We start from the raw sequence: 26,842 nt of genomic DNA on the forward strand, positions 1-26,842 counted from the left end.
TGATATCTCTCACGTGCTATAGTGAGAAGAGTAACCCAGAGCTTGCTATGGACGGTAATCTACAGCATTTTGTCCCTTGTCTCGAGACCTGGGGTGTTATGCTTTGTCGATTCATTTTTGACGCTTTCTCCGTAATCTACCTTCGTCCTTCTGGTTACTCGCTGACATTGACCTGTCACAGAGTTATGACAAGCTTGGGAATGGGATTCCGCAGTATCCTTGTCATGCTTCATAGCTCGGGTCTCGGGGATATATCGCCCGGAAACGAAGAACATCATGCGTAGTCGGTCATGTGGAAGTATCCTGTACTCAATACTGACTCGGCTTTCTCGGTGCCCATGTGGCCGCTTAACAAATTTATCTGGCCCTGACCCGTAGTCAATTGTTCGGGCTAGCCTGATGGAGCTAAGTGGGATCATTCTCGTCTGAACAAAAAGTGTTTATTCAATCAGTGGCAGTTAAAATCGGCTATTGTAGAATTCTGGGAAAAATGATCAATGTAAGGGGTAAACATGTAAACAAGACACATATGCGGAATAACACCCTCTCCGGCATCCGGGGTGAATTTCCATGCTGACACCGCTTTTCAGTCACGCGACCACCCGGGATAGAGAAGCTGAAATGTTACTGTCAGAGAGGATGACTGAAGATGGAGTTGTGTGTAAGAGTGATGAATTAATGCTATGGGAGAAGAAGGCTAAGTAGGCTACAATCAGTTACAATGCCAGCGCCTCACTGCTTCAACGGCGATCATGCCGACTGAAAAATGATTAATTAAGCCACGACCCTCGATCATCTACCTCCATGGGCCTTGTAAGCTTTTCAAGGTCTTTGACAGATAAGTCTGTATTAATTGGTAATAATTATGAAACCAAGCAAACGGTTTTCCTGGTTCAGAGAAATTAAATTTCCGATCCCATAAAATTTCTCGTTCGAAAAACAATATATAGATGGACAAATACATCAAACATATATGCAATGACACTTCTCCGATCTTCTGAGGGCCTTGTGCTCATTATCATTTGAAAGGGCCTTTGCATGACTCATTGTATCTGAAAGGTCAAATAGCAGCTAATGTAGTCTCGGAAGTACGATGATAGATGATTGCCTGAACTTCAACCAGTTGACGGATGCTTGAGCGAAGACTGCCCTCTCATCGAACTAGGTAGCGGACACTTCTAACGTGACAACAACCCCCAGGTCTAAAGCGCACCCGATTGCCCAGTTATATCACTAAACACTATACATGATGGAACCTGAGTGGGTATCTCGATATTTCTAGGGGTATGATCTCGCACTTGGTGTGTGAAGCAGACGTCGACCATGTTCTATCGAATGGACCGAGTTTTCAGGGCGGATATATATACTGCCCAGAATGCTGTCAACGTACCTTGATTGCGCCAACACTTGAGCTCTTGTGTCTAATCAAGCTGACGGAAAGAATACACTCATAGAACGATGAGAAAACGAATACATGATTGATCATTCGACGGTCCAGCCCAATACAAAGCTTCAATATTTGTCGCAGATAAGGTTGTCGAGCCGTGGCTAAGATGTCCACCGGTGTTTCAAGTACACCTGAGGCACCCTCAACACTCTGAAACAGCATCTCAATTTTTGAGACCCCAACTTAAATCGAAACTCGACATGAATTTCATCTTCTAGTCTACGCTATAATGCTCTCGATCAAACTGTTACCTCCGCGCTCAGATTCAACTTTGGTGGCGTTGATTGTCCATTCTCGCTTTTGAAGACAGATAGACGAGTCATGAGCCACGTCGCGCAACGTACGCCCAACATGTTCATCCTCCGAAAGCAGGAACTCAACTTGGACCTATCAGTTTCATGATTTCTATGTCCGATGTCTCGAGTTTCAAGGCATTGTGAGTACCTGAGAGGAAAGATCATCCACGACCTTGAAGGGGGGAAACAGGGCACGGTCGGCAACCTTGTTTCCTAGGGATCCAACCTTTGGTTCCATCATTCCATCAACACACGGAACTGGAGAGTGGGATCGTCTCAATAATGGGGCAAAACTGCCCGACATGAATGCGGATTCGAAACCGAGATGGGAGGGGAACGCGATCGACTGCAAGGTATGCCTGGTATGCCATTCACCACCAATCATGGAGTTCCAATCTGCTGCAGGGGTCGTCAATCCTTTCTATACAGGGAATTCCAAGGAATGGCAACCAACGGTGGCACGAAAAAAAGCTAGCTAGGGATAAAAACAAAATGGTCAAACAGCAACCTTGCATCCCTGCGAAACGGCATTTCATTTCACAAGGGCCTTTACCCCCCCTAGTCCAGTGTTGGGTGTATTCATTCTAACAAAATCAAGATCAGCCAGAGCCGGAAAGAGAATCAACGAAACCCAAGAAGGCGCAAGTTCCTCCCGAGTGTTCCATTTGCTCCCAAGCCTTAGATACAAATACCCCAATGCGGCCATAAGGTTCTCTCATTGCGGTGTTGTTTTCGTCATTATCTGAGCCATGGGACTTTCACGCTCTTCTTGGGCTTGGAGTGCATTCCAGCTTGACACCACATTGTTTATGTACGGGGGTGTCCCTTCTGCCTGTGGTGTCCCAACCGTCACCATTCCACCCGAGGTCGACCTGCAACGCCCACCCAAGCAATCCAAGAGGAAGTCCAAGTCGACCGAACAAACCAAATCATCCAGACGCCAAACATTCAGAGACTCGCTGGCCTCCACCAGTGAGTTGAAGAGCTTACTTTCCGACGCCCTAGATCGAGGACGTCCTCCAAAGAGCTACCCTCTCCTGCCCGAAGAGGCCAAAGAGTCCAAACGTCAAAGGCTCAGAAGGTCGCTGTCCTCCACAACCGAGTTGCGGAGGTCAATTTACTCGTTCCTCTAGTTTGGGCAACCATGACCTCCCCCACCACTGCCACCTGCACAATGAGTTTGCATGGGCTCGGGGTGATCGGGGCCCAGGTGGCCGCATCGATCAAGAGCATTGATGAGAAGCCCTCATCACCAAAACTTCACTCCACTTCGTCCATTCAATCCACACCAACCATGCCCACGCCTTCTCTTCACAGCGACAGGCGCTCACAGGAGTTTGACCCGCACGTTGGGGCCAAACCATCGTCGCCATTCTACCGACATGGATCACCTACCTTGTCCTACGAGCAGATAATCTTCGAACCAAAGTCATCCACCCCTCGCACGCGCACTCATCTGAGGGATATTGAAAATGCGGGCCCTTATATCGCCCTACGGAATGATAGTCCGCGACGATCGAAACTATGGGAGCAGCAGAAGAACCCGCCTCGATCATGCATGAGTTCTTTGAGCACTCGTCAGCGGATGACACTCAAAATCATCGTCGCTGTGGTAACGGTGGGGAGCATGATCGCCATTGCTTTAGGAATAACTGCGGCTGTTGGAGGAGCTGCCTGGAGGAATAGTGCTAGGCAGAACGTCCTGGGAGGGTGATTTATGAACTGCCACAACCCAGTGGATTATCATTTGTGTTATTTAAGAAGGCCACATCGTCGACCATCCCTTCAAGCTGGAGACAGCTGGTTGTCTCCCGCAAGCGTTTCCTTGAAGTGAACGTGGCTCACGGGTTTGTAATACGGAGTTTTTGGGTGCAACGGCTTTGAGCCTGGTGTATTAGATGTGATCTCAGCAGTGGAGAGGGTGATTGACACAGCCAAACCACAATGTACAGTTAACGATCGCGTCTTGAGTATAACTGGAAGCACTTTTACAAATATAATGACGAATTGTACATTGCATAGCTCCACTCAGAGACGGGAAGCTAAAGTGAAGCGAGAGAAACTGGTGGAGCTGGAACAAAGAAGGACCGGCCACGTGACCACACCACCTACAAAAAGCGCCAAATTTTTCTCAGCCTGCCTTCTTTTCTTCTTCATCAAAAAAGCAACGGAGCCTGCCACGACCATCGTTCTGTCTTCGGACAATTTCCACGGCGATGTGTTGCCTTCGACCCTTCTGGGGTTGATCGGCTCTGGAGATTAATATCTCCCCGATAGGAAGTTCGTCTCCCGTTGTGTCTTCTTCAGTGAGGGCGATGGGAGGGGAATGTCGAAGACGGGATACATTCTCTTCTTATGACTGTTACGCAGTCATTGTAGTTCTGGCCTCGTGCCATTTGCTTGTAGATCTTAAGACATCCCGTCAATTGTGAAATTGTGCATATGCAATTACTGCATGGCATGTCGATGGTGAATTCTATTTCCCACGATTGAGGTCACAACCTTCAGGCCGTGCCGTGGCCATTTGTCGGGCAGAGTCTTCGTCTGAATGGTCAGTGATCTAAATGTTGATTGCTCCTGACATCACTCGGAATTTGTGCGCATGGCCAGACGTTGTCTCCGAGTAGAATTGTATCTCCTGGCGGATTTGGGCCATTTTGGAGCCCCTGTGAAGGCCAAGGTCAACAGTGAACGCCCCTGCCGTCATGACTGAATTGGCTAAGGGCCGTGGCGCACAAAGTCGATTGTTTTCGACGCATGGGGAGATGCTGGTTGGCCGCTGAACGCCTCCCTGATGAATACCGATCCCCTGTGGGCGCGACTCCATAACCCGTGGAATGTCGCAGCACCACGGTCAACATCAACATCGTCTGGAATTTGTTTACCTATCTCCTGATCAGGAGGGATTGCCCGGGTTCTTTAATGTTGTTTTCCATTCTCGCTGACATTCTGATGGAGGCATCTGCTCCTTCGCCTGCCCGTGAGGTCAAATTTCTGGCCGTAGTTGCGCATTCCTCCGTGCCAGCGGTGATGATGATCATGAATGTAACGCAGGTACTAAAGCTCTATAGACCTCCTCGCCAAGGTAAAAACTTTCTTTCTGCAGCGTTTTTGGGAGTATCTTCATCTAATTGTGCCATTCGTTTTGCTACACTCCCGGCATTGTTTACCGTCACTCATTTATCTTAACTACGGGCCGACGATTTCATCCACAGTAATTTTCAATCTTCACAGTCTTCACAATGAAGGGCTTCGTTGGTGGAATTCCCATTGCCCTGCTGGCAGTTGCTGCCCAGGCTATGGAGCACACCGTGAGTGGTACCGATGACTGATATTGACTTCCGGCTAACCTTCATGTTCAGGATAACGGTGTTCAGGGCCATCGTGTTGCGCCTCACACAGGAGGTACCGCTATGGGTGGTCCCTCTGGTGCTGATCACGATGGTGGCTTCACTCCCATGAGCCCCAACGTTCACACCCACACCGAGGTCAATGAGTACAGCAAGGACGACCACTCCATTAGGGTCAAGAACAAGGACGTCTTCCACCCACATGCTGCACCTATGCCCTACGGAGTCGCCATGGCTCCGGGTATGGGTCCCTTCTCCAAGGCCGGTGGCAAGCGCAGCTGGCCTCAGGGCGGCACTGCCATGGGTGGCCCCTCTGGCGACGACGAAGGACAGGTGTTTGACATGCCCATCACCGGTAACTTCTACACAAGCGTCGACGAAGAGTCCACGGATGACCACTCGATCAAGCTGCAGAACGAGAACGTCTGCGGTTCCCCAGCCCAGCCCCCGGTTTCTCACCCTCCTCCCGACTTTGTTCACGCTCCCCAGTCTGGCTCTGGTTTCGGTGAGGCCGCGGAAGGTGCTCCCAAGCATTACAATGTTCCAGCAGAGGCTTTCGAGAAGCGCTGGGGCTATGAGGGTGGCGGCACTGCTATGGGAGGACCCAGTGGTGGGGACGGTCCTTCTGACGGACCTGAGGACTTCCCATACCCTGTCCAGGCCGGTGGTACCGCTTTGGGCGGACCCTCTGGCGAGGATGATGGTATTAACTTTGACAACGGTATCCACGCCGACTTCCACACCAACGTGAAGGAGTACAGCCATGATGACCACTCTATCGACATCAAGCACACCGACATCTACCCGCCTCCTCCCTTCCCTCCCTTCGGTGCCCCCATCAAGCGGAGTTGGGTTTCCGAGCAGGGCGGCTGGGAACGCGAGAGCGGCGGTACTGCCATGGGTGGTCCCTCCGGCAATGATGGGGGTCAGGAGTTCAACATGCCCATCACTATCAACACTGAGACCTCTATCAAGGAGAGCTACGCGGATGACCACTCCATTGATATCAAGCACAAGGATGTCTACCCTTATCCTGCCGCCTTTCCGGAGTTCGGTGGCCCTGGGCCCGTGATCCCCGAAGGTGGTGAGTCTCACTTCAAGCGTGCCTACTCTCCCAGCGAGGACCGCACTGGTGGTGGCGGTGGTGGGGGCACTGCTGAGGGTGGTCCTTCCGGTGAGGACGATGGCATCAACTTCAGTGACCCTACCGATGTCAGTGTTGACTCCAACGTGAGCGAGCACCACGAGGACAACCACTCTATCAAGATCGATGACACCCATGTCCACCAGCCTCAGATGCCCTGGATGCCCTATCAAGGTTCTCCTGCTCCCAAGCATGAGCAATCACCTCCTGCTCCACAGCACGAGGAGTCCTCGGCCTGCACTCCTGAGATCCACAACATTGTCCAGACTGTCACCAAGACCGCCACTCAGGTCGTCCAGGAGACTGCCACCGTTACTGAGACTCCTAAGGATCACATTGTTGACCATGTTCAGACCATCCACGAGACTTACACTGTCACCGAGACACCTGCCGCTCAAGTTGTCGCGGAGACTCACACTGTCTACGTGACCCCCAGCGAGCACGTCGTGCACGTCACTGACACTGTCACTGCTCCCGCGCCGCACGTTGTCCAGGCCACTGTGACTGTCTATGTCTCTCCCAGTCATGTGGTTGAGACTGTCTGTCCCTCTCCTAGTCACATCAAGTCAGAGGCAGTGCCGTCGTCGCAGGGCGCAATGGTGACTCCCGTCTCCCAGGTCGTATCTCCCTCCACCATGCAGTCTGTCCCCGTCTCGGCAGCCCCCTCCTCTTCTTCCAAGGCCCAGGCGAGCTACAACTTCCACCCTCAGGCTCCTTCCAGCGATGCCTATTCCATGACCCCGGTCTCGGCAGCCCCCTCTCCTTCTTCCATGGCCCAGGCTCCTTCCAGCGATGCCTATTCCATGACCCCGGTCTCGGCAGCCCCCTCCTCTTCCTCCATGGCCCAAGAGAGCTACGACTTCCAGCCTCAGGCTCCTTCCAGCGATGCCTATTCCATGACCCCGGTCTCGGCAGCCCCCTCTCCTTCTTCCATGGCCCAGGCTCCTTCCAGCGATGCCTATTCCATGACTCCGGTCTCGGCAGCCCCCTCCTCTTCCTCCATGGCCCAACAGAGCTACGACCTCCAGCCTCAGGCTCCTTCCAGCGATGCCTATTCCATGACTCCGGTCTCGGCAGCCCCCTCCTCTTCCTCCATGGCCCAAGAGAGCTACGACTTCCAGCCTCAGGCTCCTTCCAGCGATGCCTATTCCATGACCCCGGTCTCGGCAGCCCCCTCCTCTTCTTCCATGGCCCAAGAGAGCTACGACTCCCAGTCTCAGGCTCCTACCAGCCACGTGTATTCCACGATTCCCGTCGATGTCCCCATGGCATCTGCCTCATCCGCCATGGCCACGGAGGCCATGCCCACCGGTGTTGACGCCATGCAAAGTTCCATGCCCTTTGCGTCCGCCACTCCTTCCCACGATGTCTATTTCACCGGCAATGCCGCTCGTCTGTCTGGTGGATTCATCTCCGCCGCTGCTGCCGTGATGGGTGTCCTTGCATTTATCCTGTAGAGCATTGTCGTGGCGCGACACAGTCCCGAAGAACCCCATCGTCAATCGTTACATGTCTTCGTTATTTTCACTTTATTTCTATCTCCGTACAAGTATGTTTCTTCTTCGCGCTGACCGCCTCTTAATGTTGAAAACGTTTCAATGAGGTGTCACGAGTACTTATATGAAATATGATTTGATTTCTTGCCCTCCCACTCCTCGCACAAAACACCTCAGCAAGTACTTCGAGGTCTAGGAACCAGTCATGCAAATTGCAGTGACTACCGTAATTGGCTGGTCGCACTGCCGGAGCAACTCAGCCGATATGGATTCCCGATCGGGCCATCCGAGTTAGGAGCCCCGGTTTCGTCATGTCCATCAACCTTGTTGGAATAGCAAACATGAATGTCACAGCCAAATTCACATTAACCTGATTAACCTTCGCCTCTTATGGGGATCATTTACTCCGTCGGTCCTCTATGCGGAAATCCACCCAGTCACCCTATCAGGGCAGACCTCGCGTGATATCATCCCTTCATCATCCGGACTGCCACGCTGACATCAGGACGAGACATGGATCAAATCTTGTATCTTCGAAATAGATTTAAAGCAAGTGGGAGTTCCGGGACTTCTCCACTGAATCAATTGAATCAAAGCCGCTCAATAAGACCCGTCTCAGAATTTGAACTTTTTCTCTTGAATATCTACAACCTACTTCACAAGTTCCAACTAAATCACCAAGATGGTCCGACAAGATCCCCACCAAGGAGGTAGCCTGTCCGATATGGCTCCCAGTGGTACTACTATCCCCAATGACGCCGGCAAAATGAATACCATTCCCTCCGTCCTCGCCCCGACCAACGCGCCGAACACTTTGGCTTCGACAACGATGGCATTGCCGAACCATCACGCGCCTTTGCCGCAGACAATGCCACTGACTTGCCGCGCTCAACCCGTGACGTCGGACAGACCGGGGAAGTCGTGACGGGAACCGGAAACACTATTCCTGCGTCCATCGAGTCCAAGCGGGCGTATATGGGGTCGAATATTCCTGGTGGAGACGGTGATACGAGGGATATCAAGCACCATAACCATAACCGGTCTGCGTTTGATCGGTATGCGAAGGAGGACGAGAATGCTGGGGAGTTTATTGGGGAGCATCAGGAGAGGAACGCCTGAATTTATCATGTCCTCGAGTATTGAGCATTGACGATTGGATCATTAGTATGACGATGAATCTATTGTCTTTGATCACGACAATGGCGAGCCAATTGGAATAGATTCGCTTGTGTAGATGTCTTTTGTCCTCATCATCATATATCGTAAATATCTAGTTCACGTATAGCTTGTAGGAGTGGATGGGCCAAGAAACCCCTGGTATACTTCTGCGAGAACATCGCGTTTCCTCTTGCGGTCCGCGATCTCGACCTCATCTTCTTCGGTGGGTTCTCCATCCGGTTCCCGAGATACCCAGGTACGAATGGTTCCATCACCGTGTGCAGAGAACATCTCTATGCCTTCCCCCGAGGCTCCATTGCCACGCCAGACTAGGTCATTAATCCGCGCTGCTCCAAGTGCGTTAGATCGACCTCGGGCTGACTGTGTCCCTAGAAGGCCTGGGACACGGAGACGCTTGATGAATTTGCCCTCTCGGAATTCGAACATGAAGATCTCGCCTCGGTCATCTTGTTCATTGAAATTTGGCCACAGGAGTGTTTCTTGGCTGGGGCCCATACAGCTCTTGGGAATCAGGAGAGGCGCTCGCTCTGCCAGGTGAGATGTTGCACTGTTGCGCACACGGGGTCCAAAATGGACTAAGGTGTTTGCACCCGTTGCAGAATCCCAGACCCTGATACGCGAGTCCTGTCCGGTGGTGACTATGTGACTTCCATTGGATGTCCATCGCACGCCAGTTACGGCACCGTTATGGGCGCGGGCATGACGGGAAAAGGCCGGACGGCATTCATATTTTTCTGGTACAGATCCGGAGTTCGGATCCACAAGTCCGACTGGATCATCCATGTCCAGTGTTGCTATCGCTGAGTTGTGACCGCCGCGTCGCACATCAAATATGATAACTCGATTGTCGACTGAACCCGATGCAAGTAGATAGGGTCTGTGCGGAGCCCAAGCTACTGATAGCACGGCGTCAGTATGTCCCGGTAAGCCCTGAGTAGAAAGTCCAGATCGTAGATCCACGAGCCGTACTGATTGCTCCGATGTGGCAACTGCAACAAGTAGAGTTGAGCCGGGCTGGGACGAGAAGGAGTGCGCGTACGGCGTGCAGTCAAGACTAAATGTATGCACCGGAGTTATTGCCGGAGATTGTAACGCGGAAAGCTTCAAGGTGCCATCATGGGAGGTCGAGAATATAGTTGATGGAACAGGATCAAATGGGTAGATCGAGAGCGAGGTGATCGCGTGTGTATGCGCATCAGTATGCGAGGATTTGCTAACTGTCGCACAGGATCGATGAAGATGTTCGAGCTCTGAGCCTCTACTTTCGAGGTCCCAAAGATGAATGGATGGGTCTGCGCCGCCGGAGATCATACTACACTGGTCAGACAAAGTGATATTATCGCCAAGGTCGGATATTGTACGTACTATCGACCTTCGAATTGATCAACCGCCAGGCATTTGACCCCAGACTTGTGCGCAAAAACTCCAGTCAAAGGGTCAAACTCCTGATCGAAAGCTGTCGCGTCATCTTGAGATCGAGCTGCCGCGCTGCCACTAGAGAAGCGAATGCCAGGTGCAGGCTCGAGATGGTGCACTAGCCGAGAGGTTTGAGCAACGTGAAATGCATTCGGTGTGACAGACCCGAGGGCTCTGTTGAGCAGATAGGAATTCATTCATCAGCTCTGTGATCGCAGAGCATGAACGCGGCGACGAGAGAGGTGACTTCATCGGATCAACGTTGTGCCGGCGCATTGGGAATTTATTTCTCGACACTTTCTCGACGAACTGTCTCTCACCAAGTTGGAAGATGACATCTAAGGCCTTTACGGAAGGCAAGTTCCTCGTGCCGCCTGATTTACGGCCACCACCACCGGGACTGAAGAGAAGGGAACTACCGCCGAGGTCGAGATCAAAATCGCAGTCAGCGCAACCAACGCAGCCCCCGACATCGCTCAATTCCGAGTCAAACAAGAGTGTGGCATTTGCGAGGTCAAAAAAGACTAAGGAACCAATAAAGTCCGCCAGATCAAAGAGGTCCATGAAAGGAAAGAAGTCAAAGCCACGACAGCAACCAGAACCAGAACAGCCAACGCCAGAGCAGCAACAGCAGCAACAACAGAAACAACAAGATGAGCCGAAATCGCCACCAGCGTTTCACCCGCATCCATTTCGACGAGAGACAATTCTTGAGTTGAGGCGAAACCCGCCGAGTTTGTCTGCACCGCCGGCCAAGGAAGCGTCAACGAAGACTCAAATCACTTTGCCCAAAATTAAACCTAAGAAAGTCAAAAGGCGCATGGCCACAATTTACGATGTGATTGCCCGTATGAGCCCTGTGCCATATCGTTAGACTATCCGCGCTAACTTCTCCAGGTCGTGTCGGTCCTCATGGATTCCTCAAGAAGGCGAGGGCCTCCAAATACCGGGATACAACATCGTCAACACAAAAATGCATCGCCCCGATGGATCACCTCTTCAAAAGACCGGTCCATTGGAACAACAAGGTCAAGGGAGAACCATACTTGAAAACAGACAAACTCCCCCCTGATAATCCCACGGACCGGAAGATGAAATATCCCAGGAACCGGTTCCCCGATAACGACCTTCTCACTGCGATGCACGCCTACGCCGCCGACAAATACATTTTGGGACACGAGCGAGGCCGAAAGAACCGGAATTTTGTCAGCTTTAACGAGTCGGCCCTACTTGCATTTGGTATCTTAATTGAAGAGCTGAGCAGATCCGCAGTCGGCCCCAGCGGAGATATTTCTATGCTTCGCGCTTCTGTGCCAGAAGCCGAGGAGAATAGGAAGATCGACCCACTTGAATGGTGGTGGCGAGGCAATAAACGTCGCAAGGACCAAAAGTTTGTTCGTGAAAACTACCGTGTTGAATACCATGGGAACCGGGTGCGCTTCGTTCGTACGCGAAAGAGAAAATCAAAGAGTCAGCCAGAGGCGGAAGTCAAGGACGATGGCACAGATGCAAAGACTGAGGAAACAGATGGTCAATCCGTCCAGGACGATCACAACACTCCCATTCCGCACAGATCAAGGCCTCTCAAGCGGCGCAGATCAACATCCAGGAGCCAATCTGTGTCTCGTTCTCGGGCTGGTTCTAAGAAGAGGAGACTTGAGCTGTCTTCTGAGTTTGTTGACGACAATGACTAACATGGGTACCCTGATCATATACCCCGCGAGCATAGCCATGGGTGCTCAATTTGAATTAGCATAGCATGATATAGCATAGCATGGCCTGGTCTGGCCTGTAATTAGCATAGATACCCTACAAATACATATGAATGCATGGTTTTTATTCGACCAAAGAAAATGAGTCAGCGGCTTAATCTAGCGCGAGTCGATAATCGAAGTGAGAGAAGTAAGAGTAACCTTACAAAGGGCGAGGTGCAGAGAGAGAGTGAGCACGCAGCCTGGACACCATCTAACCTCCCTTCCTCTCCACAATTCAATGCTTATCTCTCCCATGTTCTCCGAAAGGGGTAAGGTTGGTCAATAAGCTTCTACAAACTGAGCGGAATCGCAGGAACGCCTCAGTGGGCCAAGCTCCAAAGATCATGGTACGTGTTACTGAACTGCTAAGACGAGTGCACTGACGCGTCCAGGCGCCCAAACTAAGCAAAAGCGAAAAACAAGAGCGCATCCTGACCCACCTCCGCAGCACAGCCACATGTCACACCTTGAAGGATCTGGAAAAATCCCTGCCGAGCGTGGCCTCAATCCCCAGCATTCAAGTCAAGGAATACGTCCAGGCTCTAGTCGACGAGGATCAACTACGAGTCGAAAAGATCGGTAGCGGGAACTGGTACTGGTGCTTCGGAAGTGAAGAAAAGCATAAACGCCAGCGCCAGTTGGTCCGGTTGCAGACGGAGGTGGAGAAGGCTCGGAAATCTTACACCGATGCTGAGGCGGCACTCGCCGCTGAATCCACACGCCGCCAGCTGGAGGCCGACCCCGGCGACGAGTGGGAGCCACTGGCAGCGAAGAAGGCCGAGCTCGAGGCCGAACTTGTGGGGCTACGAGCCATGCAACAATCTGAGGGCAAGAGTGTACGGCAGCTAGAGCAGGAAACTGGAGAGTTCCGAGAGCAGGCAATGCAGTGGACCGATAACGTCTATATCCTGGAGGAATACATGCGCCGGTTAGCGGGCGGGGATCGGGAGATTGTCGCTGCAGTGCAGCGTGAGTGCTATGGAGACGAGTACGTGGATGGGGGTCTGCGCGAACTGTGACAGAAAGCTTAACAGTGATATGGAATAGTCCCATGGAATGACTCAAAAAAAGATGAGACACGGAGTAGTGATAGTCATAGCGGATGCCTCGAAATGGGCTTAGTTTGGCCCAAGAGAAGCTTGACTTGTCGCACGCGAATCGAAGGCCAGGCCTCCTTCGCCCAAAGTCGGGGCGATATTAGGCTTATCAAGTCTTTCCCCTCTCCTCTTCTACTCGACTCTACTCGTCTCGACTTTACTCTACAATCACTATCTGACGCTTTACGCCACCCTCACATTCCTCGCTACTTCTCGCCTTCGCCCTTTCTTGGCCTGCACCCTTCTAGACCCATATCCACGCGAGTACCTGGCGGGGGCCAACTCTGGACTCCCTCCATCCGGTACCCCCTCCCTGCGCTTCGGTGTCTCGAGAAACAATGTGGTCTGCTCGACCATAATACCCATTTCTCGCTGGTCTCTCGGCATTCCTCTCGTCTTATTCCCCGTGGCGTTTGGATTCGAACCGTGTCGATCCATCGATCTCCTCGCCCTCGGACTGGACGCGCCAGACGTGTCGCTCGATTGGACCTACTTGACGTAGACCCCTCTGCTTGGTCTTTTTTGTCCGAGCATCTCTTCCCCACTACTGCAGTTACTCTGGGGGGTCTCTCGTCTTGACTGTTGCGTCCGGTCGCCCTTCGCAATCCATCCCCCTTCCTTACGTCCACGCCGTCTTGTATAGATGCAGCAAACGGCGGCAGTGTGTCATGTCCTCCGATCTTCCTTCTAAGCCTACTCCCTCGCCGGTCGGTCGGAATCGCAACTCCTTCCTGTCTAAATTTCGCTCTCCCCTCGGTCACAGAAATCGAAGCATCACTGACTATTACATCGACCTCGACGATCCATGGCGCTCCTACTTCCCCGGTGACGTGATCAAAGGCACGGTTCTGGTGACCGTTGTCAAACCGGTGCGCATTACACATATGGTGGTTTGTCTCCATGGCTATGTCAAGGTGTTCAAGAACGCGGTTCCCACGGGGGAAGCCGCCCCCGACCTGGGGTTCCTTGGCCCGGGACGTGGCCGGCGAGGCGCGGAGTACATGGGCAATGGACTAGCCAGTCTCTTCGAAGATGAGGTTGTTCTTTGCGGTGACGGGCGTCTCAAGGAAGGAATTTACAAGTTCCGCTTCGAGATGGGCCTTCCTCCCTACGCGCTGCCTAGCAGCATTAATGTGCGCCGCTCCCCCCCCACTGACGCGGCGACTTCAGGTGTCTAACTAACTTACCATGATCTAGTTTGAACGAGGAACCGTCTCTTACTCCTTAACCTCCACTCTTACCCGACCGACCACTATCAACCCTACCCTCACATGCCGCCGACGAGTCAACCTATTAGAAAACATCGATATCGCCACTTTTCCTGCACCCAAAGCCCGTATCGTCACCCTCGAACCCATCTCAAAACGTTCCAAATCAAAAGCAAAAGCCAAATCTACAAGCTCCGACGCCACCGCAGCACCTGACACCTCCTCCATAGATACCCCAGTCAGCGGTGCTGCGCCTTCGGTGGATAATCGGCTACCACTGAGCCCATCTACGAGCAACGTCAGCTCGTCAAGTCGACCTAGTGAAAGCAGTCAGAGCTTTCAGATACATAGTGACCCCAGTTCTTCGACAAGTACCGGTGGACGTAACAGTGAAGGTCGCAGTGCGACTCCTTCGATCTCGGACAAAACCATCACCGCAAAGGCCGAGGTTCTGCGCGCAGGCGTGCTCCCGGGAGATACACTACCTATAATGGTCACCATAAACCATTGGCAAACAAGTGCGCAGCGCGCAAGGAATTATCATTACTCTATACCGACAGGGCCGCATTGATCTTCACCCCGCTATCCCAATCGGTCCCACCGCAAATGGGAAGAAACCAGTCTATGAAGACTGCTATCCGCGGTCGCGTACCGGTTTGGGAGGTTTGACTCTGGGAACGAGTCGTACCAGCAGCACGTTCCGCAAGGATTTGTCACAGACCTTTGCACCGCTGATCGTGGACCCAAATACTATGACTGCCGTTGTGAAAACATCTATTCGAGTCCCTGAGGACGCCTTCCCAACCATTACACGTGTGCCCGGCGCCATGATCAACTTCCGGTACTACGTGGAAGTTGTCGTTGATCTTCGGGGTAAAGTGTCATCCCCAGATCGTTTCATCCCGCGCTTCAACATGGTTTCCGGTGGCAGCACGTTCTCACCGAGCGGACAGATATTAAACCCGGCGGACGCAAATGGAAGTGCCATCACGGCCAATTGGGCCGGCAACATTCTTGATACCGATCAAGTTCGTCGAGAAAAGGGTGTCATTTCTGTGGCATTCGAAGTGGTTGTGGGCACTCGTGATTCACAACGAGGTCAAACAAACGGCGAGCGCTCAATGTCTGTTGAGCCCAAGTCAGGGGTGACCGAGAATCACCCGCCACCTTCGGTCATTGTGAATCCCGTGGATGGCGAGGAATGGCCCGAAGTGAGCCCGATGCCGAATACACACGGTGAAAACGGCGAGTACGGCGAATATGGCGAATACGGCGCCGAAGACTATAACTACGGAGATTATGGATTCCCCGATGATACCTGGTCCGAATACCCCGAAGAGTATACGCAGCCACTCCCGCCGATGGGTCCCATGTCAGCACACCCGGAAGTAGAAGAGCCGGTAGATGAAAAGACTCGGATACGACAGCATGAAGAGACTCTTCTGCCCAGTCAACCTCCAGGTGAAGACGAGGCGGGACAGTCCAATGCTGAAACTGAAGTCCCGACCGCCCCAGTTCTACCAGACGACCATCATCTCCAAGATTACGAGCATGTGCATTCACCAGGCATGAATGGAATCCCGCACGCCGTGCGATCTGCAGAATCATTACAGACCATCGTCGTGAATGGAAACGGTGCCGGGCCAAGCGAGCCTCCTGGCCCTAGCGAAGACAAGCAAGAACTGGAACGACAGCGGCTCATGTATGAGGCCAGCGCACCCAGCGCACCGCCTCCTGAAGAGCCCAACGACTCTGGTGAAGGACCTAGTGCGCCAACCTTCAACGAAGATGATCAATTGGTGGGCGGCACGGCGCACGCGGACGAGTCTCTACCTCGGTACCAGCGATAATATTTTGATTGTACATTTTTGCATGGAAAGATACCCGCATATTTACGAACTGGGGCGTTGGCATTCAAATGTATTATATCTACATCTATATCTATATCTATGTCCTTTTGAAGTCTCCAAATCACAACGTGTTGATATGACCAAATCTCGGCTTATCTCCAGGTCTTGGCATCCGCTTAGCGATAAACCTCCTCGCCCTTTAACCTCAGCCTTCCCCTTTCCCTTCCGTCCCCCATCCTCAAATATTCTTCGCCATGGCTCTTCTCAACGGGTCCTTCGCGACCTTCCTGATCGTATGCCGTGAGTTCTCCATTGACTTCCGCGCCGACCTAAATCTCCGGGCATCCCAGAACGCTTACCCCAGACCCACCACTAACACCACCCAGCAACATGCTTCTTCCTAGGCATCATCTTCTCTCTGTTCCCCTATGACTACCCGATCCTCTGGTCCACCGTCCCAACCCCGGAATCCCACTTCGACTACCTTGAAGCGCACCTCCGCTTCCTACATGCCTCCCCGCCGCTGATCCCGCGCATCCTCCACATTGTAATCTTCCTCGGCCTCGCAGGTCTGATCTCCAAGCTCTACCGTCCCTCCGAATCCAACATGCTCTTCGATGGCGCCTCCTCGTCCTCTACATGTGCGGCGTCACCGTCTACATCGCAAACATTGTCAAGGGCCTCCGTCTCGCCTCCGCCGGTCAGTATGGAAATGACCTCGTCGCGAACCCGGAGGATAAGGATCAGATTCTCGGACGCGAGGACTCGCTTAAGGTTCTCGCCGCTAGTAATACTATCCTGGCGCTTGTGCTTGTTGGTGTCTTGGTCCTGCAGGCTGGTCAGTGGTATGCTGAGCGGAAGGATGCGCAGGAGTTTGAGGATCTGGCCAGCGGGAAGAAGGAGGATGCGGAACCTGAGGCTGTTGCGTCCGGGTCGGCGAAGCCTGGTCGTCAGGGGAGTCAGCGGAAGAAGAGCAATTAAACTTGTTCTCTTGCTTTTCGCGAGGGGTCGTTTTGTTCGTTTTTGTTACTCTTACTATTCTTGTTGTTGTGGAAAACACCATTTCCATTCTACGACTGGTAAAATTGTTTCGCGAAATGACAGTCTGAGACCGTCTTCGATTTTGGATTCGGATTCGGATTCGAATTCTATGTACACAGGGTCCTATCTAGGCTCCTTATGAAAGAATTTCCTGTATGAAGTATGAAACATGAATTGAATATGCAGATGTGGATAAGTCATGGCTCCAGTTCGTATGGTCAATGATGGGGGATTCGTCAATTGATCTGAATCCGTGTCAGAGGATCAGGATCAGTGGGGTAAATGTGTCGAGCACCGCAGAAGGGGAATCATAAGGCAAATCGTGATAATGTGAGCCATGGCTAAGCGAATGAAAATGGACTCCGTGGGAGGTCGGGTGAGCGGGGACTCAGTGCTTTCGCAAAGAGATCTTCGCCGGATTCTGCGCTCGAGGTGCGTGCTAGAGAGCTCATGGAGGTCACCGAATTTATAGCGGCGAAACCGCTGGTCGTGCTAGTTTGTTGGAGGTCTTGAATGGACTCTGGTGGGTGCAGGGCGACGGGCTTGAGGTTCTCGAGGCCGGTGGGCTTAGTGCTGGAGCTTGGGGTCGGGATAGAAGTAGTCACTGGTGTTGGAAGAGAGCCTGCAGAGCGGTTGACGCCACTCCTGAATGAGCTGAAGGATGAGACTGCCACGTCGGGCGACTGTGGTGAGAGGAGGTGCGCTGAGTTTGGGTCTGAATCTGGAGCTGTCAATGATCCGGATAGTGACTTAAAAGCAGAAGATGACTCACTGTCGTTTGCGGACAATTCCTTCTCGCTTGTCTGCAGCTTCAACCCTCTCAGCTTGTCGGTCAATTTTCGGCCGCTCATGGGTGAAACTGGTGTGGCTGGGCCGGTTGGGTACATGGAGTTTGCAGTTGAGGATTCACGGCTGCTGTCAGCGGCGTGTGCGGTGACTCCAAAGTTCATCTCGATCCATTCCTTCTCCTGTACTGCCATTTGCACGGCGACTCCTTCCGCATTGTTAAGACATTCGTCGCGAATTTCATTGTCCAGAACGCGGAGGCGTTTCTTCGCCCAGATGGTGTGCAATACACCCTTCTTGCCGGCAGCACGACCTGTTGCGCCTAGCTCAGGTGGAAAGATAGCAGGCAATGGGTTCAATTGCAATGTATCGCGAGCCTGTGAAGACGACGTCGATGTATTTTCAGTTTCGATTGTGGGTCGCGGCTCGTACGAGAGTGTGACGACGGGGGGAATGGTGACGTGAGGCGGGAGTAGGAAGTAGAAGCGGCGCAAGCTGTCAGTCGGTCTATCATCTGCGGGAAGCACGGTAGTCTTGCCGGTCCATGAAACGTGCCAGGAACCCTCGGCAGCAGTTCGGCTCAGATCATCATCCTCCCACTCGATCATCAGGATCTTGGTCCCCTCATTACCCTTGCCAGCTTCGAATTCAAACCGAGCCAGCGCTGTAATGGAAAGACAGCTGCCAATGGGCCCGCGCGGGGTTTCCAGGTCGGCGAATTCGCTATCAGGTGTGAAGGTGGCCGGTGCTTGAGACATGGCTGTGCAGGCCGCAGAAAAAAACAGTCGAATTCTGGGGCGCACGGAACGCTGACTCGGGATCTCGGGACGGGCCTAAGGGGACGCACCACTCGACAGAACTGGGAGATCGGGACAGTTACGGGCCAAGTTTGGAGGGAGTGCGATCTGGAGAAGGGAGGTGAGTGGGCGGGTCGATCACGGGATTGAGAAGTGTTTCTAAGCGCCGCTTCAATAATGAAGCGTGATTCTAAACCTATTTTGGAAAACAACCCAGGGCGTTTCATATCTCAAGTCCTTTGGATTCGTCGGCTTGTGCATGAGAATGATCCAACCCATGTCCGCCGTGCCCCACCTCTAAATATAGACTAGGCGGGAGCTGATTCTTCTTCCTAACAGCCCACCTCTTTCAACTGAACATGTTCCATAGAGGTGATGCATTGATTGATATGCTGATGCGAATTTCAAGCTATACAGTACTAAGAGATTTAGCACTTCTTGAAGGCGTGCGTTCTGGTTCCAATGGGAATTTTAACCCCGCATCTCTTTGCTCAAATGGTCTATTTTTGGCAAATGCAGTGTGATCCGGGTGACATGCATGCATCCCTTCGCCTCCGATTACGCGAACGGAGGCTCCGACCAGAGTTTCAAGTCCATGTTCAAGAAACTGACACTTGACTTGCCCATTATTCTAGCTATCAAATAGAATAGAGATGGTTCTCTCCGATTTGGAGGTAGTTGTACATTTGTGCAAGTGGATTCTCTCGCAATGTAATAGGTACTCGCCAAGCTCATTGAGATATATTGAATTTGAGAATGAAGCTCGATCTATGAATTCTGGGGAAATTATGAAACACGTACCATAATTTTGAGTAATTTGATTCGCTAAAGCATTCGAGGTCCACAATAGATGGGCTGGAGTATATTGCTGAGGTAAATATACTTGATATACCTCTTCATGTAAAGCGAGCCAAATAATTCGGCCCAGGAATTATATCGTTGACGCCAGAGCGACGTTGACAGGGCAATGACCAGCACGAGTCTAATATGAGCAGTACTCAATTCGATTGTCACTAAATTGTGGATTATGTTCAGAAACTCAAGATAAATGGTAGCTTGGAGTAAATATGACATGCCCTTTGACAGAAGTATTCTTGGAAGAAACAAGTTTGGGCCTATCTAATACTCCCTACATGTGCACGAATGTCTATAGTAGCCTTGAACCACGGTCTATACATCATGCCTCAAGAATGAGAAAGAGCTGTGGAACTATGTTAAGCCTACCTAGGACATATTGGCGCCCGGAGACAACTTCAAGCTCGGGCGTGATCATGTTCGAACAATCACACTCACTATCAAGAGTACAGGATGCTCTGGCACGGCAAGCGCATTGCGAGTGAGCTATAATGCTTTATTTAGAATATCTAGAAAGAAATTCGACGAAAGCGAGGTTTGATTGGAGCAAGAGGGTAGGTAGGAAGTGATGTACGATACAGTATCATACACAACGCCTCGTCCCGAAAGGACACCTATGTTTCCGTACAGAACCTAGCTATGAAATGGCCTAGATTGGATATCATCGGCAGTAAAAAGAGCTAGAAAGTATATTGGGTGTGATGCAGCTGGGACAGGGTGTTCAGCTTCGCTGTTGTGGTGGAGTACACGGGCGGAGCGTGGCAAACATCAAGAGAAAGCATGGGATTGCAAAATGTTCCTGCGTCTTGCATGAGCTCATGATCTAAATTTGGCAGAGAGGAAGAGAAAGGGTTCTAATAATAGTGATTCAAAGGGAGAAGAGGAGGTGTGTCAGTGCGATCGACCCGGAACTGTTAGAAAAAACAGCATTGAGTGGCTGTGATTATATTAGGTCCGGCCGCGACGGAAATTCCTGGCCAATGAAGCGCATAGCCATCTATCCAGCATTGATATGTGACTCTGTATATTGTTTCCAGGGGTCTTGAACGGTCCTAGATGAGCTTGCATTAGTCTGGAAAGATCCGGGTCATGATATGTGACTGCGCGCGGGGCACGGCACGAAACCCTGCCAACGGAGCGGTTCTATTGGCTAGTTCGCATTTACTGACCCCTCGTCGAGATATTTTTGGATAGAATGCATATTGAGAATCATACCAATATGGGTCTTTTTGGCACAAGAGTATTCACAGGGGTTCTAGCGCTCGTAGTCTACGAAAGTGTTGCTATTATTTCCATCATTTTTGCCGCCGAATTCCCACAAGTCCCATGACCGTGGCCTTTCCAATCTGGCCCACCTGGGAGTACCCAGTCTATCTTTAGAGAAGAGAGTGGTCGTGATCTAGCTTGATGAAACATGGAGAGCCTTCAAAGAAGGTGTCTCGAAGGAAGACGCTCAATCATAGACATGCAAATTCCGGCTCTCAACTTGATAAGTGATCTTTAGTTGGCCCGTCACCAACGTTGTAGACCATGAACATGCATTTTTCACTTGTTTCTTGAAGAGGTGAGGTTCAGATTGGGATTTTGTTCCAAAAATAGTCCTTCACCACAGGTTCTACTGCAGGGGACCCTGATTGCCGGACGCTGATCTCATACCACAGTGATGGGATTCTCAAGTGCGACCGTGACCATGCCATTAATCTTTTTGGCCAACCCTATTTAAAAACCAGTTTGCTGGGCGTCTGAATTCGGGAAACGTCCGACAGACAGAAATTAAGTCTACAAGTGGAATTTTGAGCTGTGTCACTGAAGGGATCATACTGCTACATGGGCGAAGGTGGAAGGGCGAGCGGAGTGACGTCTCCACTAATGAACGGCACATGGCCTTTGTATGCGATCGTCGTGGCTAAATATGGAGCCTTCAGACCAGTTTCATCCCCCCTGCTGCAGCTCTTCTGACCGCTACTACTACTTTCCGTATCCGCGGAGTCCACATTATGCTCGAATTGCATGCTGGAACGTGAACGGTCTTGTGACGGTATGCTGTTGCATGCGCAGTGCCGGCGTCTAGAGACACAGAGGTCTCCGCTTGATTGAACTATTGATGGATCACAGCAAGATGTGGACTATTGATTCGTCGCCCACAGCAACTCAAGAGCCCCGTAAGTGGGTGGTTTGATTCTAGCCCAGGGATGTGGGTGACGATTGGCTCATTTCCGAGGATGCGAAATACAAAGAGCACAGAGCCGAAATATGGCCATCTCTGGATCCAAAAATAGCTTGCCCCTCCCTTGACGGTGCATGAGTTTGGCATCACGAGCAAATCCATACCTCGAACGAGATAGGGGGGCCCGAACACAGACTCCTCACCGCGTGATAGCCCCACCGATTCAAGCCAATCAGTCGACAATAAGTGCAAGTTCCTTAATCACAGCACACGCTAAGTAAGGTATGGAATAGCGCCGGCGCTTAAATGAGATTGCTGAGCGGGTCGTGAGATCGAGGCCACAAGACTGACCCGTTGATTGGGTCAAACCGGCTCTGTGGGGCTTCTTTCACTTTTCGGTCCCCTGCCGTGATTAGGCAATCGACTTGCTGCTTCATAGTTTTTGTTCCCATGAGGGGAAAGAAAAATTGAAAAATCAAAAACTTACTGTCTTCATTTGAATACGCGGCCGGGAATGGTATAGACACTATACGAGAACTTGTTGGGGATTTCGATGGTCATGATCGGTGTGCCTGTAACGCGTCGCCTGTTATCGTAATTTACGCCCCTCTAGTAAAACAGTTTTGAAAGTCTCGAAGTCTGATCGTTACCTAAATCACTGCCCTAACCTGACCCTGCTTGAATCAAAAACATGACTTGCCGATACTTGTCGAAATTGCGCGAGCAGAAATGGAATAGTCCTTTTCAATAGCATGGTAATGATATGATGCTTTGATGACCCATGGGGTTTCCTGCATTGATTCAAAGAAAGTATTCTAGTCGAAGCTTCAAGGTATCGGGCCTTCAACGAGCCCTGACTATAATTTTAACTTGCCACTTTGGCTTTGGCCCTGTGCACATGAACTCATGGTAAAGTGTTATACCTAGTGTCGTGTATATTTAACGACAAGTAGTACTGTCAAATGCCTTCGATGCTGTAAGTTTTGTCTTACTGGGTATTCTCCGATCATTTCGTCAGGCGCTGCCGTGTATTCGATTTATTACGCCCGAAATTTATTCCCCACCATACTCAAAGCTCGGACAGCGTCGGACTCTCTGCCAGGCCAGAACATGAAAAACAGAGCGGGGCGCAGTGCTCTATGAGGCGTCCGAATGATAATCAGCGTCTACAGGCGTCTGGTCTCAGATGTTAGCTCTTGGGTGGCTCACTAGCAACCTTGGAATTATGTGATCCTTCGGGTCAGCTTGTGTTATTATCGCGGCTCCATTACAGGGCTGTTTTTGGGGCCCAAGGACCCGGCTACGCTAAGTGGCTTGAACGGGCTAAAAGTCATGTGGTATTCGGGATGTACTGTTCATTTGTCGCTTCAATTCAGTGTCCCAAGACACTGGTATCTAAGTCCTACGAAATGGAGAACTTTGCGCTTACTTCCTCAAATTATGGAATCCCTTCCTCTTTCGGCATTGTTACCGTCTTCATAGCGCCCGGGGTATGGATATTTAGGCCCCATTACTCCGATAGGACATTAGCAAGCGCATTGCATCTCTAAACTCTTGGGTCAGCGGTACCAACGGCCTATCGAAAAAGAAATGGGGCCGACAGGAGGTCAAAGAACTCATTGTTCAATTGACTGAGCGCTTAGTAGCTTCTTATTGCTATTCGAGATTTCATAGCTGATATAGATCGAATCTATCTAATGTAGTGAGCGTATGGGAAGTGGCGGTTCGTGAGAATTCAAGCCGGCCCTATTTGAGCCTCTCAGAATAATTGAGTGCAGATGCATTAGTTTGATCGAAAGAAGACACCAGGATTCTCCTTGCGTCAAGGTTTTGTTGGTCTCTGTATATTAAAAGTTTCGTTTCCAACAACAATATGCGGCTTACACGTGGACAAGGCTCTAGTCCTTACCATCCGGCCGGGCTGGAAGAGCCTCTTTGGGGGTTCTATTCCTAGGATTGACTGCCCTTCCGCAACAAACCGCCAAGAGGGCACGGGTCTTACCAACAGTTCCCGTGAACGGTAATATACTAACCACAATTGCTTGGTGGCGTTGGGGCTCGGTCTACTGATCCGCGTCATGGGAGGTACTTTTGGCAAAAATCTATAGTAGCTCAGATTAAAAAGCTGCCCGAGCAAGGGCAAGAGCCACCCTCTAGAGCTGCAGAAAGCATTGGGGATGCGTCAAGTCTGTGTAATTTAGCTAGACTGTGATAAAGCCTACTGAATCAGTATAATCAAATTCATCACGTAATATTGAGGCTAAGGACGCACGAAAACTCCAGCTTCAGAGCGCTTTAGAGTAAAGACCTGAATTCCTTTTCTCCGCTACCAACAGTAAAGCAGAAAAAGCACTGGCCAAGACAAAAACCACGTCATTAACTCCATTCTCCTTCCAACTCGAGCCTCCCGAATTGCAAGAGACCCCGATTCAGCAAAAGAAAATATAAACCAATACCCCAAAACCACAATTGATCCAGATCGTGAAAAAAAAAGATGCCAATGAATCTAACAATGCTGTAAGCCCCTCGCACCCAAGCCAATCGTATCAATAGCCAAGTAGAGGAAAAGAGATGGAAATCAAGGTACAATATTGGTCACGGGCCGCAAAGTTGAAAGCAAGATGAAAAACGGGCCGTGCGTAAAGCTAAGAATCCCCACTTTCATTGGTCTTGCGTCTCTTTCCCCGAGGCGGAGGATCCAAATGCGTGCGCTTGTATGTCACCGTCCGGGTCACCACATGGCGTACCCGGACTGGCTTCCCACTACCGGCGCTCCTCGGTGTTTCAATTATTTTCCAATCTGATGGTGTGAATGGGGATCGAATTGTGCGTGCACTTGCTGGTGAGTCTGAAATAGGCGAATATATGCATGTTGGGGGGATACAAAGGCGCCGTAAGGGAATGGCGAGTCTGGCAGATTGTGGAGTGGCGGACTTGGGACTGGTCACTGTGGGCGGTGATGGTAGAAGAGCACCAGTGGTCTTCGGACCGTCGCTCGATGCGCTCGAAGGTACGGTTATTGGTGATGGGCGGCGCTTTTCGAAGTTGAAACGTTTGAATCCCGCACCAGGAGTGACAGGGCTGAAGGTCGGTGTGAGGGCTTCAAGGAACTTTGTGTAAGAGTCCGGAGGAGTCAGTCTTGCACTGCCACTGCTGGGACTCCCGTCTTCACGTTTGATGACCAGGTCAGACGTGGCAGAACTGGCGGTGATAGGAGAGCCATGAAGCTCGGAGGGGAACATGGTCGTGGTCTTCGGTGTTTTGAGAGGGTGGAGGAAAGGTTTGGGTGGCGCCATAGTGTTGACTCGAATAGCAACGGCAAGGTATATTAACCAGAGCGTAGACGTTAATCAAGCAAGAAATGAGAGAGCCTCGAAGATACTGAGGGACCAGAGTCAATGCGCAAGGCAACTGAAGGTGGGGTGTGAGTTGAGAGAGGAGAATTTGAGGGATGAGGTGTTATAAGAAAAGTCAAAACACAAGAAGACAGAAGTCCAGCGCTAGAAGTAGCTCTAGGAGTCCGAATCGTGGCGCGGGTTAAAGAGAGCGCAAGTTGGCGGAGCAGATTCGTGGACCCCCAAGTCAGATCTATATGGAGCAACAAGGCGACACAGCCGTCTCGTACGGAACGAATGGTAAAGATACCGTATCGACGTGCCAGACGGTAACGATACGTATCAGTGTAAAGGTGAGATTCGGACAAGGGGCTAAGGCCACATATGGTTAGCGTTGCGTTTGAACTTTCGGAGGATGTGTCTCCCACCTTTTTTGTGACCCGAGAGCTTTGTTACCCAAGTTGGAATACTTCAAAAGAAGGATAGGGCCCGATCAGCGTGAGAAAACCCGAGACCTTGCGTATCGTGGTGCGGCAACGGTGGTCGCCGAAACCTGATATTGAGTGAGCGAAGGCGTGGATTATCAGCCAGCTGAGAATCGTATGCCTTGGGTGGTCTGTGGGGGTGAAAGAGTGTTTGAGACTTCTCAGGGTTTTCTACAGTAGTTATAAACAGTCTGTTATCCTCCTACCCTAGCCATGTGGCTGTTGTCAGGAGTATGATCCGGCGATTAAAGAGGTCTTGTCGGGCGCCATCTGAGGCGAACCTTGCGATCTGATTCACTGGGAAGTCCTGTGAGACAACCGCCTTCCACCATGTGTTTCAACTTAAACCCAGTCCGTGATTGCCATTGCTTACTCAACCTCCCTGGTTCGCTCGTACCAAAGCGCGCGGTTCCTTATTAAAAATGCAGCGGCTCGCCCACGCCACTTTTGCAATGAAACGAAAACTACTTTAGCGACAGTTTCCTCAGGACACAAAACTGCCAAGAACAGGCAGACGCCCTCTTCGACTCCTTTACTTTGCATAGCTATGAGAGTTGCTAGGAATAGATGAACAATGGCTCTTGTCCAGTCAATGAACTATGAAGCAGGTGCAATCGAACAAAAGCGCCGTCACTCGACGCTTGTTCAATTATGCTGAGATGCGTGTGAGGAGAGCTTAGCTACTGCTTACCATCGAGAGCACTCAATAAGTCTCTTAACCTTCATTGTAACGGTTCATTTCTTTCGGCTTCATCTCGTTCGCAATAGGGATACTAATGTTTATAGAGAGATAGGAGCACAGGTGACTTTGAAGTCTACTTGCACAAGGCAACACAGGAGTCTGAGATGCTCGCCGTTCGATTGGAAACTACGGCGCTGGATCTTTACAGAAGAAGACGACTTTCCTCCCTGGACTCAAGCGCTCACGTCAAAAGTCTTGACCCCGTGCTCCGCGGGGATCCTACAGCTGCTCCCTGCATCAAGCTTCAAATATAAATCGAGCAAATGTATCTTTCCGTGCCCAGACTAAAGAAAAACGACGCATTGCCGAATCCTTTGTTTCAAATTATAAATCCAAGTCTATTATAGACTACTATGCTCATTGTCTACGCGCCAAGCCCCTATGAGCACACTTTCCG

The 26,842-nt window shown here is 51.1% G+C and overlaps 10 protein-coding genes across 10 annotated transcripts; 7 read left to right on the forward strand and 3 right to left on the reverse strand.

Annotated features, from left to right (window-relative positions):
• Positions 1-2,887: 2,887 nt before the first annotated feature.
• On the forward strand, positions 2,888-3,457 carry N7477_001931 (uncharacterized protein; the record flags this gene model as incomplete). The annotated part of the gene is made up of 1 exon (XM_056963594.1): positions 2,888-3,457. One exon carries the CDS (start codon positions 2,888-2,890, stop codon positions 3,455-3,457), a length of 570 nt encoding a protein of 189 aa, XP_056826513.1.
• A 1,699-nt stretch (positions 3,458-5,156) lies between these two features.
• On the forward strand, positions 5,157-7,694 carry CweA (uncharacterized protein; the record flags this gene model as incomplete). Its single annotated transcript, XM_056963595.1, has 1 exon — positions 5,157-7,694. One exon carries the CDS (start codon positions 5,157-5,159, stop codon positions 7,692-7,694), a length of 2,538 nt encoding a protein of 845 aa, XP_056826514.1.
• A 721-nt stretch (positions 7,695-8,415) lies between these two features.
• N7477_001933 (uncharacterized protein) lies at positions 8,416-8,852 on the forward strand (the record flags this gene model as incomplete). Its single annotated transcript, XM_056963596.1, is given in 2 exon segments — positions 8,416-8,628; positions 8,643-8,852. 2 exon segments carry the CDS (start codon positions 8,416-8,418, stop codon positions 8,850-8,852), a joined length of 423 nt encoding a protein of 140 aa, XP_056826515.1.
• Positions 8,853-9,008: 156 nt separating this feature from the next.
• N7477_001934 (WD repeat protein) lies at positions 9,009-10,525 on the reverse strand (the record flags this gene model as incomplete). The annotated part of the gene is made up of 2 exons (XM_056963597.1): positions 9,009-10,224; positions 10,278-10,525. The coding sequence occupies 2 exons, from the start codon at positions 10,523-10,525 to the stop codon at positions 9,009-9,011; spliced, it is 1,464 nt and encodes a 487-aa protein (XP_056826516.1).
• Positions 10,526-10,659: 134 nt separating this feature from the next.
• On the forward strand, positions 10,660-12,022 carry N7477_001935 (uncharacterized protein; the record flags this gene model as incomplete). The annotated part of the gene is made up of 2 exons (XM_056963598.1): positions 10,660-11,176; positions 11,226-12,022. 2 exons carry the CDS (start codon positions 10,660-10,662, stop codon positions 12,020-12,022), a joined length of 1,314 nt encoding a protein of 437 aa, XP_056826517.1.
• Positions 12,023-12,426: 404 nt separating this feature from the next.
• Positions 12,427-13,101, forward strand: N7477_001936 (putative GAJ protein; the record flags this gene model as incomplete). Its single annotated transcript, XM_056963599.1, has 2 exons — positions 12,427-12,429; positions 12,475-13,101. 2 exons carry the CDS (start codon positions 12,427-12,429, stop codon positions 13,099-13,101), a joined length of 630 nt encoding a protein of 209 aa, XP_056826518.1.
• Positions 13,102-13,847: 746 nt separating this feature from the next.
• On the forward strand, positions 13,848-16,237 carry rim8 (pH response protein PalF; the record flags this gene model as incomplete). Its single annotated transcript, XM_056963600.1, has 3 exons — positions 13,848-14,312; positions 14,377-14,880; positions 14,948-16,237. 3 exons carry the CDS (start codon positions 13,848-13,850, stop codon positions 16,235-16,237), a joined length of 2,259 nt encoding a protein of 752 aa, XP_056826519.1.
• A 254-nt stretch (positions 16,238-16,491) lies between these two features.
• On the forward strand, positions 16,492-17,218 carry N7477_001938 (putative secretory component protein shr3; the record flags this gene model as incomplete). The annotated part of the gene is made up of 3 exons (XM_056963601.1): positions 16,492-16,537; positions 16,624-16,937; positions 16,985-17,218. The coding sequence occupies 3 exons, from the start codon at positions 16,492-16,494 to the stop codon at positions 17,216-17,218; spliced, it is 594 nt and encodes a 197-aa protein (XP_056826520.1).
• A 401-nt stretch (positions 17,219-17,619) lies between these two features.
• On the reverse strand, positions 17,620-18,822 carry N7477_001939 (uncharacterized protein; the record flags this gene model as incomplete). Its single annotated transcript, XM_056963602.1, has 1 exon — positions 17,620-18,822. One exon carries the CDS (start codon positions 18,820-18,822, stop codon positions 17,620-17,622), a length of 1,203 nt encoding a protein of 400 aa, XP_056826521.1.
• Positions 18,823-24,528: 5,706 nt separating this feature from the next.
• Positions 24,529-25,179, reverse strand: N7477_001940 (uncharacterized protein; the record flags this gene model as incomplete). Its single annotated transcript, XM_056963603.1, has 1 exon — positions 24,529-25,179. One exon carries the CDS (start codon positions 25,177-25,179, stop codon positions 24,529-24,531), a length of 651 nt encoding a protein of 216 aa, XP_056826522.1.
• Between the last annotated feature and the right edge of the window lie 1,663 nt (positions 25,180-26,842).

The sequence above is a fragment of the Penicillium maclennaniae genome, assembly GCF_028827695.1.
Source record: "Penicillium maclennaniae strain IBT 15551 chromosome Unknown utg000002l:1.0-2354659.0:1.0-2356205.0, whole genome shotgun sequence".
In the NCBI taxonomy this organism is placed as follows: Eukaryota; Fungi; Ascomycota; class Eurotiomycetes; order Eurotiales; family Aspergillaceae; genus Penicillium; species Penicillium maclennaniae.